Source organism: Oncorhynchus mykiss, chromosome 24 (genome assembly GCF_013265735.2).
Source record: "Oncorhynchus mykiss isolate Arlee chromosome 24, USDA_OmykA_1.1, whole genome shotgun sequence".
In the NCBI taxonomy this organism is placed as follows: domain Eukaryota; kingdom Metazoa; phylum Chordata; class Actinopteri; order Salmoniformes; family Salmonidae; genus Oncorhynchus; species Oncorhynchus mykiss.
This window is the reverse complement of record NC_048588.1, coordinates 43,138,665-43,156,519: the sequence shown is the minus strand read 5'-3', so window position 1 is coordinate 43,156,519 and position 17,855 is coordinate 43,138,665. Positions and strand designations below refer to the sequence as shown.

Sequence of the window (17,855 nt, the reverse complement as noted above, 5' to 3'; positions counted from 1 at the left end):
TTTGGTAAATCTCAACTGGTATACCATCCAGCCCTGGAGTTTGGTATATCTCCACTGGTATACCAGCCAGCCGTAGAGTTTGGTAAACATCAACTGGTATACCATCCAGCCCTAGAGTTCGGTATATCTCCACTGGTATACCATCGAGCCCTGGAGTTTGGTATATCTCAACTGGTATACCATCCAGCCCTAGAGTTCGGTATATCTCCACTGGTATACCATCGAGCCCTGGAGTTTGGTATATCTCCACTGGTATACCTCCACTGGTATATCTCCACTGGTATACCATCCAGCCCTGGAGTTTGGTATATCTCCACTGGTATACCAGCCAGCCCTGGAGTTTGGTATATGTCCACTGGTACACCATCCAGCCCTAGAGTTTGGTAAACCTCCACTGGTATATCTCCACTGGTATACCATCGAGCCCTGGAGTTTGGTATATCTCCACTGGTATACCAGCCAGCCCTGGAGTTTGGTATATGTCCACTGGTATACCATCCAGCCCTAGAGTTTGGTAAACCTCCACTGGTATATCTCCACTGGTATATCTCCACTGGTATACCATCGAGCCCTGGAGTTTGGTATATGTCCACTGGTATACCATCCAGCCCTAGAGTTTGGTAAACCTCCACTGGTATATCTCCACTGGTATATCTCCACTGGTATACCATCGAGCCCTGGAGTTTGGTAAACATCAACTGGTATACCATCCAGCCCTAGAGTTCGGTATATCTCCACTGGTATACCATCGAGCCCTGGAGTTTGGTATATCTCCACTGGTATACCATCCAGCCCTAGAGTTTGGTATATCTCCACTGGTATACCATCCAGCCCTAGAGTTTGGTAAACCTCCACTGGTATATCTCCACTGGTATATCTCCCCTGGTTTATCTCCACTGGAAAACCATCCAGCCCTAGAGTTTGGTAAACCTCAACTGGTTTATCTCCACTGGTGTGCCATCCAGCCCTAGAGTTTGGTAAACCTCCACTGGTATACCAGCCAGCCCTAGAGTTTGGTAAACCTCAACTGGTATACAATCCAGCCCTAGAGTTTTCCCAGACTTAAAGGCTTTAATAGCATCAAGAAGTTCCTCCTCTGTAATTTACCTTCACATGAGTCTTTCTGTACAGATGTTCATTTTACATTATTAATAGGAAAAAAATCCATACAATTAACTTTGGTTAGTGGAGATGAAGGAGACTGAAACGAAAACATATGCTAAAAGTACTCTTTCAAAATATTGTTAGGTGGATCATGGGTGAATCATTGCATTTCAATGTTGCAAATTAAAAAATAATTTGTTGGATTTTCCGTCCAGTATATCTCACTATATCTCACAATGTTACTGGTAGTCTGTAGGGTATCTACAGATGGACTACTCCAATAAAGTGTTACCCTCTAATCCACTACCCCCTACTCCACTACCCTCTACTCCACTACCCTCTACTCCACTACCCTCTACTCTACTACCCTCTACTCCACTACCCTCTACTCCACTACCCTCTACTTCACTACCCTCTACTCCACTACCCTCTACTCCACTACCCCCTACTCCACTACCCTCTACTCCACTACCCTCTACTCCACTACCCTCTACTCCACTACCCCCTACTCCACTACCCTCTAATCCACTACCCCATACTACACTCCAGTCTACTCTACTCCACTACCCTCTACTCCACTATCCTCTACTCCACTACCCCCTACTCCACTACCCTCTACTCCACTACCCTCTACTCCACTACCCTCTACTCCACTACCCCCTACTCCACTACCCTCTAATCCACTACCCCATACTACACTCCAGTCTACTCTACTCCACTACCCTCTACTCCACTACCCTCTAATCCACTACCCCATAAAAATAATCCACTACCCCATACTACACTCCAGTCTACTCTACTCCACTAACCTCTACTCCACTACCCTCTAATCCACTACTCCACTCCACTCTAGTCTCCACTCCACTCCACTCTTCTACAGTCTACTCCACTCTACTCTACTCAACTCTACTCTACTACACTCTACTCCACTCTACTCCACTCCACTTCACTACACTGTACTCCACTCTAATACACTCTACTCTAATACACTCCAGTCTGCTCTACTACATTACACTTTACTCCACTACTACACTACACTCTACTCCACTCGACTCTACTACACTCCACTCTACTCCACTCTACTCCACTCTACTACACTCTACTCTACTCCACTCTACTCCACTCTGCTCCACTCTACTACACTCCACTCCACTTTAGTCTCCACTCCACTCTACTCCACTCCTCTACTACACTCTACTCCACTCTACTACACTATACTACACTCAACTATATTCAACTACACTCTACTACACTCCACTCCACTCCACTCCACTCTACTCTACTCCACTCTACTGTATTCTACTTTACCATACTCTACTCTACTACACTCTACTCTACTACACTAACATGCAGGTGCTTTATCCCTACCTAGGGCCTGGAGTTTTTCCTGGTCAGGGTACAACGACATGGTAAGCAAAACTCCTGTTCCTCCCCCTCTGGACTCACCTTGCGGTACTTGACAAAGTATGCGTTGATTGGATGTCCCCAGTCACGGCCCGCCCTCCACTCCAGGTCATAGACATCAGGTTTGTGAGTCTGAGGAGGGCTAGTAATGATTGGTGCTTCAGGAGTGGGCCGGTCGCTGCTCCTCTCTGTTGGTTGGCCCATGGTGTCCCATAGCCCATCCCCTTCTCCTAGCCCCTCCCCTAGCCCTTCCCCTTCCTCCTCGGGTGGGAGGAGCTCATCTCCCTCGTCGCTCTGGATTGGGTGGACAGAGGTGGGTGGAGCGTCGATCAGAATATCAGCGGTGGAACCAGGCTGAGGTTCTTGTTCTTCTAGAGATAGAAAGAGAAGTTTCAGATTAAACCAGGCTGAGGTTCTTCTTCTAGAGATAGAAAGAGATTCAGATTAAACTGTATCCAAGTATAACATCGAAGCTTGAAACTTTGATCACAAATCATATTGTGATGTTTTTAATACATTTTCTTGCTATGAATTCAGATGCAAATAAACGGAATGTTCTTTCTGGGGCCGGTTGCACCAGTTGTTATGAAACGCTAGGTTAGCCGTAGCTACGCTCTTAGAAATAAAGATGCTATCTAGAACCTTACAAGGTTCTTCGGGTGTCCCCATAGGAGAACCCTTTTAAGAAACGTTTTTGGTTCCAGGTAGAACGTTTTTGGTTCCAGGTAGAATGTTTTTGGGTTCCGTGTAGAACCCTTTCCACATGGAACCCAAAATGGTCCTACCTGGAACCGAAAAGTTTTTTTCCCTATGGGGACAGCCGAGGAACCCTTTAGGAACCACATTTTTTTCTAAGAGTGTACGTTCGACTATGTGATCCGTATTTACACCAGTTGCACCAACCAAAAACAAGTCAAGTTGAAGCTAAGTCCGGCGTAAGCAATGCGCACTCATGAGATTTGATGCTTCATAACGATGGTTGCTAGGCAGCGCACGTTACTAAGCTGTTACCATCCTTGTGGCAGTTGCAAACTTTGCCAGGCATGTCACTTCGCCCATCACTTCGCACGGCCCACCATTATAACGACTACAACTACACGGCCCATCATTATTACGACTACAACTACACGGCCCACCATTAGAACGACTACAACTACACGGCCCATCATTATTACGACTACAACTACACAGCCCATCATTATTACGACTACAACTACACGGCCCATTATTATTACAACTACAACTACACGGCCCATCATTATTACGACTACAACTACACGGCCCATCATTATTACGACTACAACTACACGGCCCATCATTATTACAACTACAACTACACGGCCCATCATTATTACGACTACAACTACACGGCCCATCATTATTACGACTACAACTACACGGCCCATCATTATTACAACTACAACTACACGGCCCATCATTATTACAACTACAACTACACGGCCCATCATTCTTACGACTACAACTACACGGCCCATCATTATTACGACTACAACTACACGGCCCACCATTATAACGACTACAACTACACGGCCCATCATTATTACAACTACAACTACACGGCCCATAATTATTGCGACTACAACTACACGGCCCATCATTATTACGACTACAATTACACAGCCCATCATTATTACGACTACAACTACACGGCCCATCATTATTACGACTACAACTACACAGCCCATCATTATTACGACTACAACTACACGGCCCATCATTATTACGACTACAACTACACGGCCCATCATTATTACGACTACAACTACACGGCCCATCATTATTACGACTACAACTACACGGCCCATCATTATTACGACTACAACTACACGGCCCACCATTATTATGACTACAACTACACGGCCCACCATTATTATGACTACAACTACACGGCCCACCATTATTACGACTACAACTACACGGCCCATCATTATTACAACTACAACTGTCAGTCTGCTGCAGAGAACCAACAGGGACAGAGTCAGTCTGCTGCAGAGACCCAACAGGGACAGTCAGTCTGCTGCAGAGACCCAACAGGGACAGAGTCAGTCTGCTGCATAGACCCAACAGGGACAGAGTCAGTCTGCTGCAGAGACCCAACAGGGACAGAGTCAGTCTGCTGCAGAGACCCAACAGGGACAGAGTCAGTCTGCTGCAGAGACCCAACAGGGACAGAGTCAGTCTGCTGCATAGACCCAACAGGGACAGAGTCAGTCTGCTGCAGAGACCCAACAGGGACAGTCAGTCTGCTGCAGAGACCCAACATGGACAGAGGAGGGACTATGTCTCCGACGTGGACCACAGGCCAGCAGGAAAGCAGGGCTGGAAAGTTTTACATTGGGAACAAGCCTTTTCAATCTACATAAAATAACAAGAAACTCCTGGATACTCACAGCACTACACAATAATGCTTTGTTAGTTATTTTTATTATAAACCGGTCCAGAGAGCTGTAAATGGGGACGTCAGGGAGGCTGGGAGGAGGTTGGGCAGGAGACACAGAATATGACACTATATTACACTACCTTACAGTATATTACAGTACATCACAGAATATTACACTATATTACACTACCTTACAGTATATTAGAGTATATTAGAGAATATTACACTATATTACACTATATTACACTACCTTACAGTATATTAGAGTATGTTACAGAATATTAAAGTATATTACAGTATGTTACAGAATATTAAAGTATATTACAGAATATTACAGTATATTACATAATATTACAGTATATTAGAGTATATTACAGAATATTACAGTATATTACAGAATATTACACTATATTGCACTATGTTACAGAATATTACAGTATATCACAGTATATTACAGTATATTAGAGTATATTAGAGTATATTACAGTATATTAGAGTATATTACAGTATATTACAGTATATTACAGTATATTACAGAATATTACAGTATATTACAGTGTATTAGAGTATATTACAGTATATTAGAGTATATTACAGAATATTACACTACATTGCACTATGTTACAGAATATTACAGTATATCACAGTATATTACAGTATATTAGAATATATTAGAGTATATTACAGTATATTAGAGTATATTAGAGTATATTACATAATATTACAGTATATTACAGTATATTACAGTATAATACAGAATATTACAGAATATTACAGTATATTACAGTATATTAGAGTATATTACAGTATATTAGAGTATATTACAGAATATTACAGTATATAACAGTCAGTGACGGTCGGTGTGATTTTATTTTCATGAGCAGGGCCTTATTTCTATTACAGCATATTGGATGACTGTCCTTCATACTCCATTCACCCAGTTCAATGTAACAGTGATAGGTTTAAGCTACTACATGATACTCTAATTTTCCATTTACCCATCATGAGGTTGTTACAACCTAGCCTATGAATGAAAGTTTACTGTATGTTTAATCCCGTTTCATTCCATTTTCTTGAATACACCCCTAATGAATACACCATTGATGAATATACCCCTGATGAATACACCCCTGATGAATACACCATTGATGAATATACCCCTGATGAATACACCCCTAATGAATACACCCCTGATGAATACACCCCTGATGAATACACCCCTGATGAATACACCCCTGATGAATACACCATTGATGAATATACCCCTGATGAATACACCCCTGATGAATACACCATTGATGAATATACCCCTGATGAATACACCCCTAATGAATACACCCCTGATGAATACACCCCTGATGAATATACCCCTGATCACATGTCAACATAGTTCCCTTTCATACCAGACAGATACAAACAGCTTGTTGTCTATATAATTCCTTCTCTTCTTCTATCTACGCGCTCTACTTCCTCTCACCTCGTCCCTTCCCCATCCCGCTTGTGGACTTCAATGAACAACTCATCAGTTATATGTGACCCGGCGAAGAAACCTTTCCAAGTCAAACCTTCATATTATAACCGCTAAGTGCTCCACACATCGTTATCCTCATATCTGTATTTCTATTTTAGTTAACTTTTATTTAACCAGATAGGCCAGTTGACAACACCTTTATTTAACCAGGTAGGCCAGTTGACAACACCTTTATTTAACCAGGTAGGCCAGTTGACAACACCTTTATTTAACCAGGTAGGCCAGTTGACAACACCTTTATTTAACCAGGTAGGCCAGTTGAGAACACCTTTATTTAACCAGGTAGGCCAGTTGAGAACACCTTTATTTAACCAGGTAGGCCAGTTGAGAACACCTTTATTTAACCAGGTAGGCTAGTTGAGAACACCTTTATTTAACCAGGTAGGCTAGTTGAGAACACCTTTATTTAACCAGGTAGGCCAGTTGAGAACACCTTTATTTAACCAGATAGGCCAGTTGAGAACAAGTTCTCATTTACAGCTGAAATCAGAAGTTGACATACACCTTAGCCAAATACATTTAAACTCAGTTTTTCACAATTCCTGACATTTAATCCTAGTATAAATACCCTATCTTAGGTCAGTTAGGATCACCACTTTATTTTAAGAATGTGAAATGTCAGAATAATAGTAGAGAGCATGATTTATTTCAGTTTGTATTTCTTTCATCACATTCCCAGTGGGTCAGAAGTTTACATACACTCAATTAGTATTTGGTAGCATTGCCTTTAAATTGTTTAACTTGGGTCAAACTTTTCGGGTAGCCTTCCACGAGCTTCCCACAATAAGTTGGGTGAATTTTGGCCTCCTGACAACATGTCAACAGTCTTTATATAATATATATATTTTTATTAAATTTACTTTTTGTTACATTGCTGCCTGCCATAAGATGAGGGACAGTGTCTGACAGACCACTACATTGCTGCCTGCCATAAGATGAGGGACAGTGTCTGACAGACCACTACATTGCTGCCTGCCATAAGATGAGGGACAGTGTCTGACAGACCACTACATTGCTGCCTGCCATAAGATGAGGGACAGTGTCTGACAGACCACTCCATTGCTGCCTGCCATAAGATGAGGGACAGTGTCTGACAGACCACTACATTGCTGCCTGCCATAAGATGAGGGACAGTGTCTGACAGACCACTACATTGCTGCCTGCCATAAGATGAGGGACAGTGTCTGACAGACCAACCAACCTGCACATGTCCTCTATGCTTGTTGTTGTTGTTGTTATGTTAATAATTATGTTAATATTGTACCAAAGTAAGCTTTGCATTGTTATGCCATGCCAATAAAGCACATTGAATTGAATTGAATTGCGAGAGATGGAGACAAAAGGGGAGAAGGTGAGAGAGAGAGAGAAAGAGAAAGAGCTGGAGAGAGAACGGGATAAAGCTAGAGAGAGCGAGAGAGAGAAGGAGAGACAGAGAGAGAGAAGCCTCTGTATATGTGTAATGTTTACTGTTAATTTTTGTTGTTTTTCACTTTATATATTCACTTTGTATGTTGTCTACCTCACTTGCTTTGGCAATGTTAACACATGTTTCCCATGCCAATAAAGAGAGAGAGAGAGAGAGCTGGAGAGAGAGAGAGAGAAGGAGAGACAGAGCTGGAGAGAGAAGGAGAGAGAGAGAGACAGAGAGAGAGACAGAGAGAAGGAGAGACAGAGCTGGAGAGAGAAGGAGAGACAGAGAGAGAGAGAGAGAGAGAGAGAGAGAGAGAGCTGGAGAGAGGAGAGAAAGAGAGAGAGAGAGAGAGAGACAGAGAGAGAGACAGAGAGAGAGAGAGAGAGAGAGAGAGCTGGAGAGAGAAGGAGAGAGAGAGACAGAGAGAGAGACAGAGAGAGAGACAGAGAGAGAGAGAGAGAGACAGAGAGAGAGAGAGAGAGAGCTGGAGAGAGAAGGGGAGAAAGTGAGAGAGAGCGAGAGAGAGCTGGAGAGAGAGAGGGAGAGAGTAAGTGTGTTTCTCTCTCTAGGTGTAGTGTAGCTGGGGATGATTCTCCTGGTATTTGAATGGTTGCTGTGAGGAATGTGAGCAGCTGGCGCACTCCCATATCCCAGGTTAGTGTTACCAGTTCCAAGCCTGTTGATTTAGTAAAGTGAACCCACTGCTGCCTGCCTGCCACACACACCCAAAAAACAGCCCCTACCCTACCATGCTCTGTCCCCTTTCCCTGCTCTGTCCCTACCCTACCATGCTCTGTCCCCTTTCCCTGCTCAGTTCCCTACCCTACCCTGCTCTGTCCCCTTTCCCTGCTCAGTTCCCTACCCTACCCTGCTCTGTCCCCATTCCCTACCCTGCTCTGCCCCCTACCCTACCCTGCTCTGTCCCTTCCCTGATCTGTCCCCTTTCCCTGCTCAGTTCCCTACCCTACCCTGCTCTGTCCCTTCCCTGATCTGTCCCCTTTCCCTGCTCAGTTCCCTACCCTACCATGCTCTGTCCCCTTTCCCTGCTCAGTTCCCTAGCCTACCATGCTCTGTCCCCTACCCTACCATGCTCTGTCCCTACCCTACCCTGCTCTGTCCCTACCCTACCCTGCTCTGTCCCTACCCTGCTCTGTCCCTACTCTGCTCTGTCCTTACCCTGCTCTGTTTCCTACCCTTCCCTACTCTGACCCTACCCTGCTCTGTTTCCTACCCTTCCCTACTCTGTCCCTACTCTGCTCTACCCCTACCCTGCTCTGTCCCTACCCTGCTCTGTTCCCTACCCTGCTCTGTTCCCAACCCTGCTCAGTCTCTACTCTGCTCTGTTTCCTACCCTTCCCTACTCTGCAGAGACAGAGTTAGGGGCTAGGGGTATTAGGTCAAAGATAGATTCTCCACAGCCTTTATATCACAGTCACAGATCAGTCCATTAGCTTTATGTATTTATTTTATTTTTACTAGGTAAGTTGACTTAGAACACATTCTCAATTACATCAATGACCTGGGGAATAGTTACAGGAGAGAGGAGGGGGGATGAATGAGCCAATTGGAAGCTGGGGATGATTAGGTGACCATGATGGTATGAGGGCCATATAACTGGAGTAGGTGGCCATGATGGTATGAGGGCCCGATAACTGGAGTAGGGGGCCATGATGGTGCGAGGGCCAGATAACTGGAGTAGGTGGCCATGATGGTATGAGGGCCAGATAACTGGAGTAGGTGGCCATGATGGTATGAGGGCCAGATAACTGGAGTAGGTGGCCATGATGGTATGAGGGCCAGATAACTGGAGTAGGGGGCCATGATGGTATGAGGGCCAGATAACTGGAGTAGGGGGCCATGATGGTATGAGGGCCAGATAACTGGAGTAGGTGGCCATGATGGTATGAGGGCCAGATAACTGGAGTAGGTGGCCATGATGGTATGAGGGCCAGATAACTGGAGTAGGGGGCCATGATGGTATGAGGGCCAGATAACTGGAGTAGGTGGCCATGATGGTATGAGGGCCAGATAACTGGAGTAGGGGGCCATGATGGTATGAGGGCCATATAACTGGAGTAGGTGGCCATGATGGAATGAGGGCCAGATAACTGGAGTAGGTGGCCATGATGGTATGAGGGCCAGATAACTGGAGTAGGTGACCATGATGGTATGAGGGCCATATAACTGGAGTAGGTGACCATGATGGTATGAGGGCCAGATAACTGGAGTAGGTGGCCATGATGGTATGAGGGCCATATAACTGGAGTAGGTGGCCATGATGGTATGAGGGCCATATAACTGGAGTAGGGGGCCATGATGGTATGAGGGCCAGATAACTGGAGTAGGTGGCCATGATGGTATGAGGGCCAGATAACTGGAGTAGGTGGCCATGATGGTATGAGGGCCAGATAACTGGAGTAGGTGGCCATGATGGTATGAGGGCCAGATAACTGGAGTAGGTGGCCATGATGGTATGAGGGCCAGATAACTGGAGTAGGTGGCCATGATGGTATGAGGGCCATATAACTGGAGTAGGTGGCCATGATGGTATGAGGGCCAGATAACTGGAGTAGGTGGCCATGATGGTATGAGGGCCAGATAACTGGAGTAGGTGGCCATGATGGTATGAAGGCCAGATAACTGGAGTAGGTGGCCATGATGGTATGAGGGCCAGATAACTGGAGTAGGTGGCCATGATGGTATGAGGGCCAGATAACTGGAGTAGGTGGCCATGATGGTATGAGGGCCAGATAACTGGAGTAGGTGGCCATGATGGTATGAGGGCCAGATAACTGGAGTAGGTGGCCATGATGGTATGAGGGCCAGATAACTGGAGTAGGTGGCCATGATGGTATGAGGGCCAGATAACTGGAGTAGGTGGCCATGATGGTATGAGGGCCAGATAACTGGAGTAGGGGGCCATGATGGTATGAGGGCCAGATAACTGGAGTAGGTGGCAATGATGGTATGAGGGCCATATAACTGGAGTAGGTGGCCATGATGGTATGAGGGCCAGATAACTGGAGTAGGTGGCCATGATGGTATGAGGGCCAGATAACTGGAGTAGGTGGCCATGATGGTATGAGGGCCATATAACTGGAGTAGGTGGCCATGATGGTATGAGGGCCAGATAACTGGAGTAGGTGGCCATGATGGTATGAGGGCCAGATAACTGGAGTAGGTGGCCATGATGGTATGAAGGCCAGATAACTGGAGTAGGTGGCCATGATGGTATGAGGGCCAGATAACTGGAGTAGGTGGCCATGATGGTATGAGGGCCAGATAACTGGAGTAGGGGGCCATGATGGTATGAGGGCCAGATAACTGGAGGCCATTCTAGAAGATCCATTTCAGCAGAAAACAATTTCACTTAGAGCCCCAAAAAGACTATGACTGGTTGTTTGGGATTGGATGTGGGATGGTGGGGAGAGAACTGGAACCTAGCAACACAAATATACATCAATCAATTAATAAATCAATCAATCAAATGTATTTATAAAGCCCTTAGACCGGAACAGTTGAACTGTGACCGGAACTTTCTTAGCAGGAGCTCAACGCTGGCCAACTAAACATAAACAGAACAGAGACACGAACACAACTGACAGTGTACTCCTTTAAAGACAGCCGACAGTAAACAGTTTATATATACAACAATATCATTTAGTTGAACAGGCAGCAGAGATGCTCTGATAACAACCTCTGGTGCCTGGTACCTGGTAACCCACGGAGCCAAAGATCTGCCGGGACCATGTTTTAGTACTCAGCTTATCTAACTCACATCTCGTTCTCACTGTAAACACACCAGTGTTGCTGCACATCATAGCAGAATAAATCTCTCTTTCTGCACTGAGAGTTGGAGGAGGCAGGAGAGAACAGAACGAAGGGAGCTCTGGTCTGGTCTCAGCTCAAACCACTACCACACTATCTCTCTGCTCTGGTCTGGTCCCAGCTCAGACCACTATCACACTATCTCTCTGCTCTGGTCTGGTCTCAGCTCAGACCACTATCACACTATCTCTCTGCTCTGGTCTGGTCTCAGCTCAGACCACTGCCACACTATCTCTCAGCTCTGGTCTGGTCTCAGCTCAGACCACTACCACACTATCTCTCAGCTCTGGTCTGGTCCCAGCTCAGACCACTATCACACTATCTCTCTGCTCTGGTCTGGTCTCAGCTCAGACCACTACCACGCTATCTCTCAGCTCTGCTCTGGTCCCAGCTCAGACCACTACCACACTATCTCTCTGCTCTGGTCTGGTCTCAGCTCAGACCACTACCACACTATCTCTATGCTCTGGTCTGGTCCCAGCTCAGACCACTACCACACTATCTCTCTGCTTTGGTCTGGTCCCAGCTCAGACCACTACCACACTATCTCTCTGCTTTGGTCTGGTCCCAGCTCAGACCACTACCACACTATCTCTCTGCTTTGGTCTGGTCTCAGCTCAGACCACTACCACACTATCTCTATGCTCTGGTCTGGTCTCAGCTCATACCACTACCACACTATCTCTCAGCTCTGGTCTCGTCTAGGTATACAGAAGATAGCCATATTTGGTAAAAGACCAAGTCCGTTTTATGGCATGAACAGCTCAAATAAGCAAAGAGAAACAACAGTCCATCATTACTTTAAGACATGAAGGTCAATCAACCTGGAAAATGTCATGAACTTTCAATGTTTCTTCAAGTGCAGTCGCAAGAACCATCAAGCGTTATGATGAAACTGGCTCTCATGAGGACCGCCACAGGAAATGAAGACCCAGAGGTACCTCTGCTGCAGAGGATAAGTTCATGAGAGTTACCAACCTCAGATTGCTGCCCAAATAAATGCTTCACAGAGTTCAAGTAACAGACATCTCAACATCAACTGTTCAGAGGAGACTGTGTGAATCAGGCCTTCATGGTCGAATTGCTGCAAAGAAACCAATAAGAAGAAGAGACTTAGTTGGGCCAAGAAACACGAGTGGAAATCTGTCCTTTGGTCTGATGTCTCCAAATTTGAGATTTTTGGTTCCAACCGCCGTGTCTTTGTGAGAAGCAGAGTAGGTGAGCGGATGATCTCAGAATGTGTGGTTCCACCGTGAAGCACGGAGGAGGAGGTGTGATGGTGTGGGGTGCTTTGCTGGTGACACTGTCTTATTTAGAATTCAAGGCACACTTAACCAGCATGGCTACCACAGCATGGCTACCACAGCATTCTGCAGCGATACGCCATCCCATCTGGTTTGGGCTTAGTGGGAATATAATTTGTTTTTCAACAGGACAATGACACAAAACACACCTCCTGGTTGTGTAAGGGCTATTTGACCAAGAAGGAGAGTGATGGAGTCCTGCATCATATGACCTGGCCTCCACAATCAACCGACTTCAACCCAAATTAGATGGTTTGAGATGAGTCGGACTGCAGAGTGAAGGAAAAGCAGCCAACAAGTGCTCAGCATATGTGGGAACTCCTTCAAGACTGTTGGAAAAGCATTCCAGATGAAGCTGGTTGAGAGAATGCCAAGAGTGTGCAAAGCTGTCATCAAGGCAAAGGGTGGCTACTTTGAAGAATCTCAAATATAAAATACATTTGGATTAGTTTAACACTTTTTTGGTTACTACATGATTCCATATGTGTTATTTCATAGTTCTAATGTCTTCACTATTTTTGTACAATGTAGGAAATAGTAAAAATAACGAAAAACCCTTGAATGAGAAGGTGTGTCCAGACTTTCGACTGGTACTGTACTTCCATTCCATTTTCAACTGGTTCCCGGGGGACCTTCAGACGATACTTGTGAGGCCTGTCGGCGTCCTAGAGAAGAACCCGAGTCTCTCACCTTTCCACAGAGGGGTCATATCAGCGTGTAGCCCAAACTGTTTGGACTCTATAGTCAGAAGTTGGCGGATCGGCTGTAACCGACTTCAGACGAGGAAGTGATCCACAGGCGGATGTGGAAGTGATCCACAGGCGGATGTGGAAGTGATCCACAGGCGGATGTGGAAGTGATCCACAGGTAGATGTGGAAGTGATCCACAGGCAGATGTGGAAGTGATCCACAGGTAGATGTGGAAGTGATCCACAGGCAGATGTGGAAGTGATCCACAGGCAGATGTGGAAGTGATCCACAGGTAGATGTGGAAGTGATCCACAGGTAGATGTGGAAGTGATCCACAGGTAGATGTGGAAGTGATCCACAGGTTAGATGTGGAAGTGATCCACAGGCAGATGTGGAAGTGATCCACAGGTAGATGTGGAAGTGATCCACAGGCAGATGTGGAAGTGATCCACAGGTAGATGTGGAAGTGATCCACAGGTAGATGTGGAAGTGATCCACAGGTAGATGTGGAAGTGATCCACAGGCAGATGTGGAAGTGATCCACAGGCAGATGTGGAAGTGATCCACAGGTAGATGTGGAAGTGATCCACAGGTAGATGTGGAAGTGATCCACAGGTAGATGTGGAAGTGATCCACAGGTAGATGTGGAAGTGATCCACAGGCAGATGTGGAAGTGATCCACAGGTAGATGTGGAAGTGATCCACAGGTAGATGTGGAAGTGATCCACAGGTAGATGTGGAAGTGATCCACAGGTAGATGTGGAAGTGATCCACAGGTAAATGTGGAAGTGATCCACAGGTAGATGTGGAAGTGATCCACAGGTAGATGTGGAAGTGATCCACAGGTAGATGTGGAAGTGATCCACAGGTAGATGTGGAAGTGATCCACAGGTAGATGTGGAAGTGATCCACAGGTAGATGTGGAAGTGATCCACAGGTAAATGTGGAAGTGATCCACAGGTAGATGTGGAAGTGATCCACAGGTAGATGTGGAAGTGATCCACAGGCAGATGTGGAAGTGATCCACAGGTAGATGTGGAAGTGATCCACAGGCAGATGTGGAAGTGATCCACAGGCAGATGTGGAAGTGATCCACAGGCAGATGTGGAAGTGATCCACAGGCAGATGTGGAAGTGATCCACAGGTAGATGTGGAAGTGATCCACAGGCAGATGTGGAAGTGATCCACAGGCAGATGTGGAAGTGATCCACAGGCAGATGTGGAAGTGATCCACAGGCAGATGTGGAAGTGATCCACAGGCAGATGTGGAAGTGATCCACAGGCAGATGTGGAAGTGATCCACAGGCAGATGTGGAAGTGATCCACAGGTAGATGTGGAAGTGATCCACAGGTAGATGTGGAAGTGATCCACAGGCAGATGTGGAAGTGATCCACAGGTAGATGTGGAAGTGATCCACAGGTAGATGTGGAAGTGATCCACAGGCAGATGTGGAAGTGATCCACAGGCAGATGTGGAAGTGATCCACAGGTAGATGTGGAAGTGATCCACAGGTAGATGTGGAAGTGATCCACAGGTAGATGTGGAAGTGATCCACAGGTAGATGTGGAAGTGATCCACAGGTAGATGTGGAAGTGATCCACAGGTAGATGTGGAAGTGATTCACAGGTAGATGTGGAAGTGATCCACAGGTAAATGTGGAAGTGATCCACAGGTAGATGTGGAAGTGATCCACAGGTAGATGTGGAAGTGATCCACAGGCAGATGTGGAAGTGATCCACAGGTAGATGTGGAAGTGATCCACAGGCAGATGTGGAAGTGATCCACAGGCAGATGTGGAAGTGATCCACAGGCAGATGTGGAAGTGATCCACAGGCAGATGTGGAAGTGATCCACAGGTAGATGTGGAAGTGATCCACAGGCAGATGTGGAAGTGATCCACAGGCAGATGTGGAAGTGATCCACAGGCAGATGTGGAAGTGATCCACAGGCAGATGTGGAAGTGATCCACAGGCAGATGTGGAAGTGATCCACAGGCAGATGTGGAAGTGATCCACAGGCAGATGTGGAAGTGATCCACAGGTAGATGTGGAAGTGATCCACAGGTAGATGTGGAAGTGATCCACAGGCAGATGTGGAAGTGATCCACAGGTAGATGTGGAAGTGATCCACAGGTAGATGTGGAAGTGATCCACAGGCAGATGTGGAAGTGATCCACAGGCAGATGTGGAAGTGATCCACAGGTAGATGTGGAAGTGATCCACAGGTAGATGTGGAAGTGATCCACAGGTGGATGTGGAAGTGATCCACAGGTAGATGTGGAAGTGATCCACAGGTAGATGTGGAAGTGATCCACAGGTAGATGTGGAAGTGATCCACAGGCAGATGTGGAAGTGATCCACAGGCAGATGTGGAAGTGATCCACAGGCAGATGTGGAAGTGATCCACAGGCAGATGTGGAAGTGATCCACAGGTAGATGTGGAAGTGATCCACAGGTAGATGTGGAAGTGATCCACAGGTAGATGTGGAAGTGATCCACAGGCAGATGTGGAAGTGATCCACAGGTAAATGTGGAAGTGATCCACAGGCAGATGTGGAAGTAATCCACAGGTAGATGTGGAAGTGATCCACAGGCAGATGTGGAAGTGATCCACAGGTAGATGTGGAAGTGATCCACAGGTAGATGTGGAAGTGATCCACAGGCAGATGTGGAAGTGATCCACAGGTAGATGTGGAAGTGATCCACAGGTAGATGTGGAAGTGATCCACAGGCAGATGTGGAAGTGATCCACAGGTAGATGTGGAAGTGATCCACAGGCAGATGTGGAAGTGATCCACAGGTAGATGTGGAAGTGATCCACAGGTAGATGTGGAAGTGATCCACAGGTAGATGTGGAAGTGATCCACAGGTAAATGTGGAAGTGATCCACAGGTAGATGTGGAAGTGATCCACAGGTAGATGTGGAAGTGATCCACAGGTAGATGTGGAAGTGATCCACAGGTAGATGTGGAAGTGATCCACAGGTAGATGTGGAAGTGATCCACAGGTAGATGTGGAAGTGATCCACAGGCAGATGTGGAAGTGATCCACAGGTAAATGTGGAAGTGATCCACAGGCAGATGTTAAAGTAATCCACAGGTAGATGTGGAAGTGATCCACAGGCAGATGTGGAAGTGATCCACAGGTAGATGTGGAAGTGATCCACAGGTAGATGTGGAAGTGATCCACAGGCAGATGTGGAAGTGATCCACAGGTAGATGTGGAAGTGATCCACAGGTAGATGTGGAAGTGATCCACAGGCAGATGTGGAAGTGATCCACAGGTAGATGTGGAAGTGATCCACAGGCAGATGTAGATGTGGAAGTGATCCACAGGTAAATGTGGTGGATTGAGAAGCAGCCAATTAAATAACAGATATCTGTCTAGTTTAAATGAACTGATTTTTATGGTGATTTTTGTTATATGCTAATTAGATTTAGAGATCGACTCTAGGGGGTAAACCTAACCCTAACCTTAACCCAAACCTTAACCCTAAACCTAAAATAGTATTTTTTCTTGTGGGGTCTGGCTAAATGAATTTTCCTCGTTTTACTATCCTTGTGAGGACTTCTGATCCCCATAAGGATAATAAAACCAAATACACACACGCTCAGAGCCTTCCAAGGCTACTCTTTCCATTCCTCTGTCCCTGAGTTTTTCCCTGGTGGCCGGCATGAAGGTAGCTCTGACACAAAAACAGGAGGCGAGAGATGTGGGGAAGATGGAGAGCTACTACTTCAACCTACTCCCTAAACCAGCAGGGAAAACAGCCCATTTTCTCATTCAATCACTTCCTGATACCCCACTACTTTAGGAGAGTACACTGTACCTGATTGGAGGGTGAGCCTGCCAGCTGACTGGGCTGAGCCAATCACGTTGTCCACCAGGCACTGGTACACACCGACGTCCTGTGATGTCACCCCTTTGATGCAGAGGGAGGATCCTGAAATTTGGAGGCGGGGCGAGGGGGCGATGGGGGCAGAGTTGAAGAGCCAGGTGACATTGGGGGTGGGGTTTCCCTTGGCAACGCAGGTGAAGCGAGCGGCGTCTCCAGGTGAGACAGTCTGGTCAGACAGACTCCTCAGGACAGATGCCTCCTCTGGGGAAGAGAGGGGAGGAAGTCAGGACTCTCAACTAGTTAGATAAAAATCTACCATTAGAGTAATTAATCTAACCTTTCTT

General features: G+C 46.2%; 1 protein-coding gene across 2 annotated transcripts in view; it reads right to left on the bottom strand.

The window, feature by feature from the left end:
* The window catches only part of cdon (cell adhesion associated, oncogene regulated), a 146,426-nt gene that overhangs the window by 56,193 nt on the left and 72,378 nt on the right, over positions 1–17,855 (bottom strand). The window contains exons 7-8 of one of the 2 annotated variants that reach the window (XM_036961315.1): positions 17,503–17,772; positions 2,551–2,879 (exon numbers count right to left, since the gene is read on the bottom strand). In XM_036961315.1, coding sequence (XP_036817210.1) covers positions 2,551–2,879; positions 17,503–17,772 — 599 coding nt within the window. The remainder of the gene's footprint in view (positions 1–2,550; positions 2,880–17,502; positions 17,773–17,855) is intronic. The other variant, XM_036961316.1, reaches the window with a different exon arrangement.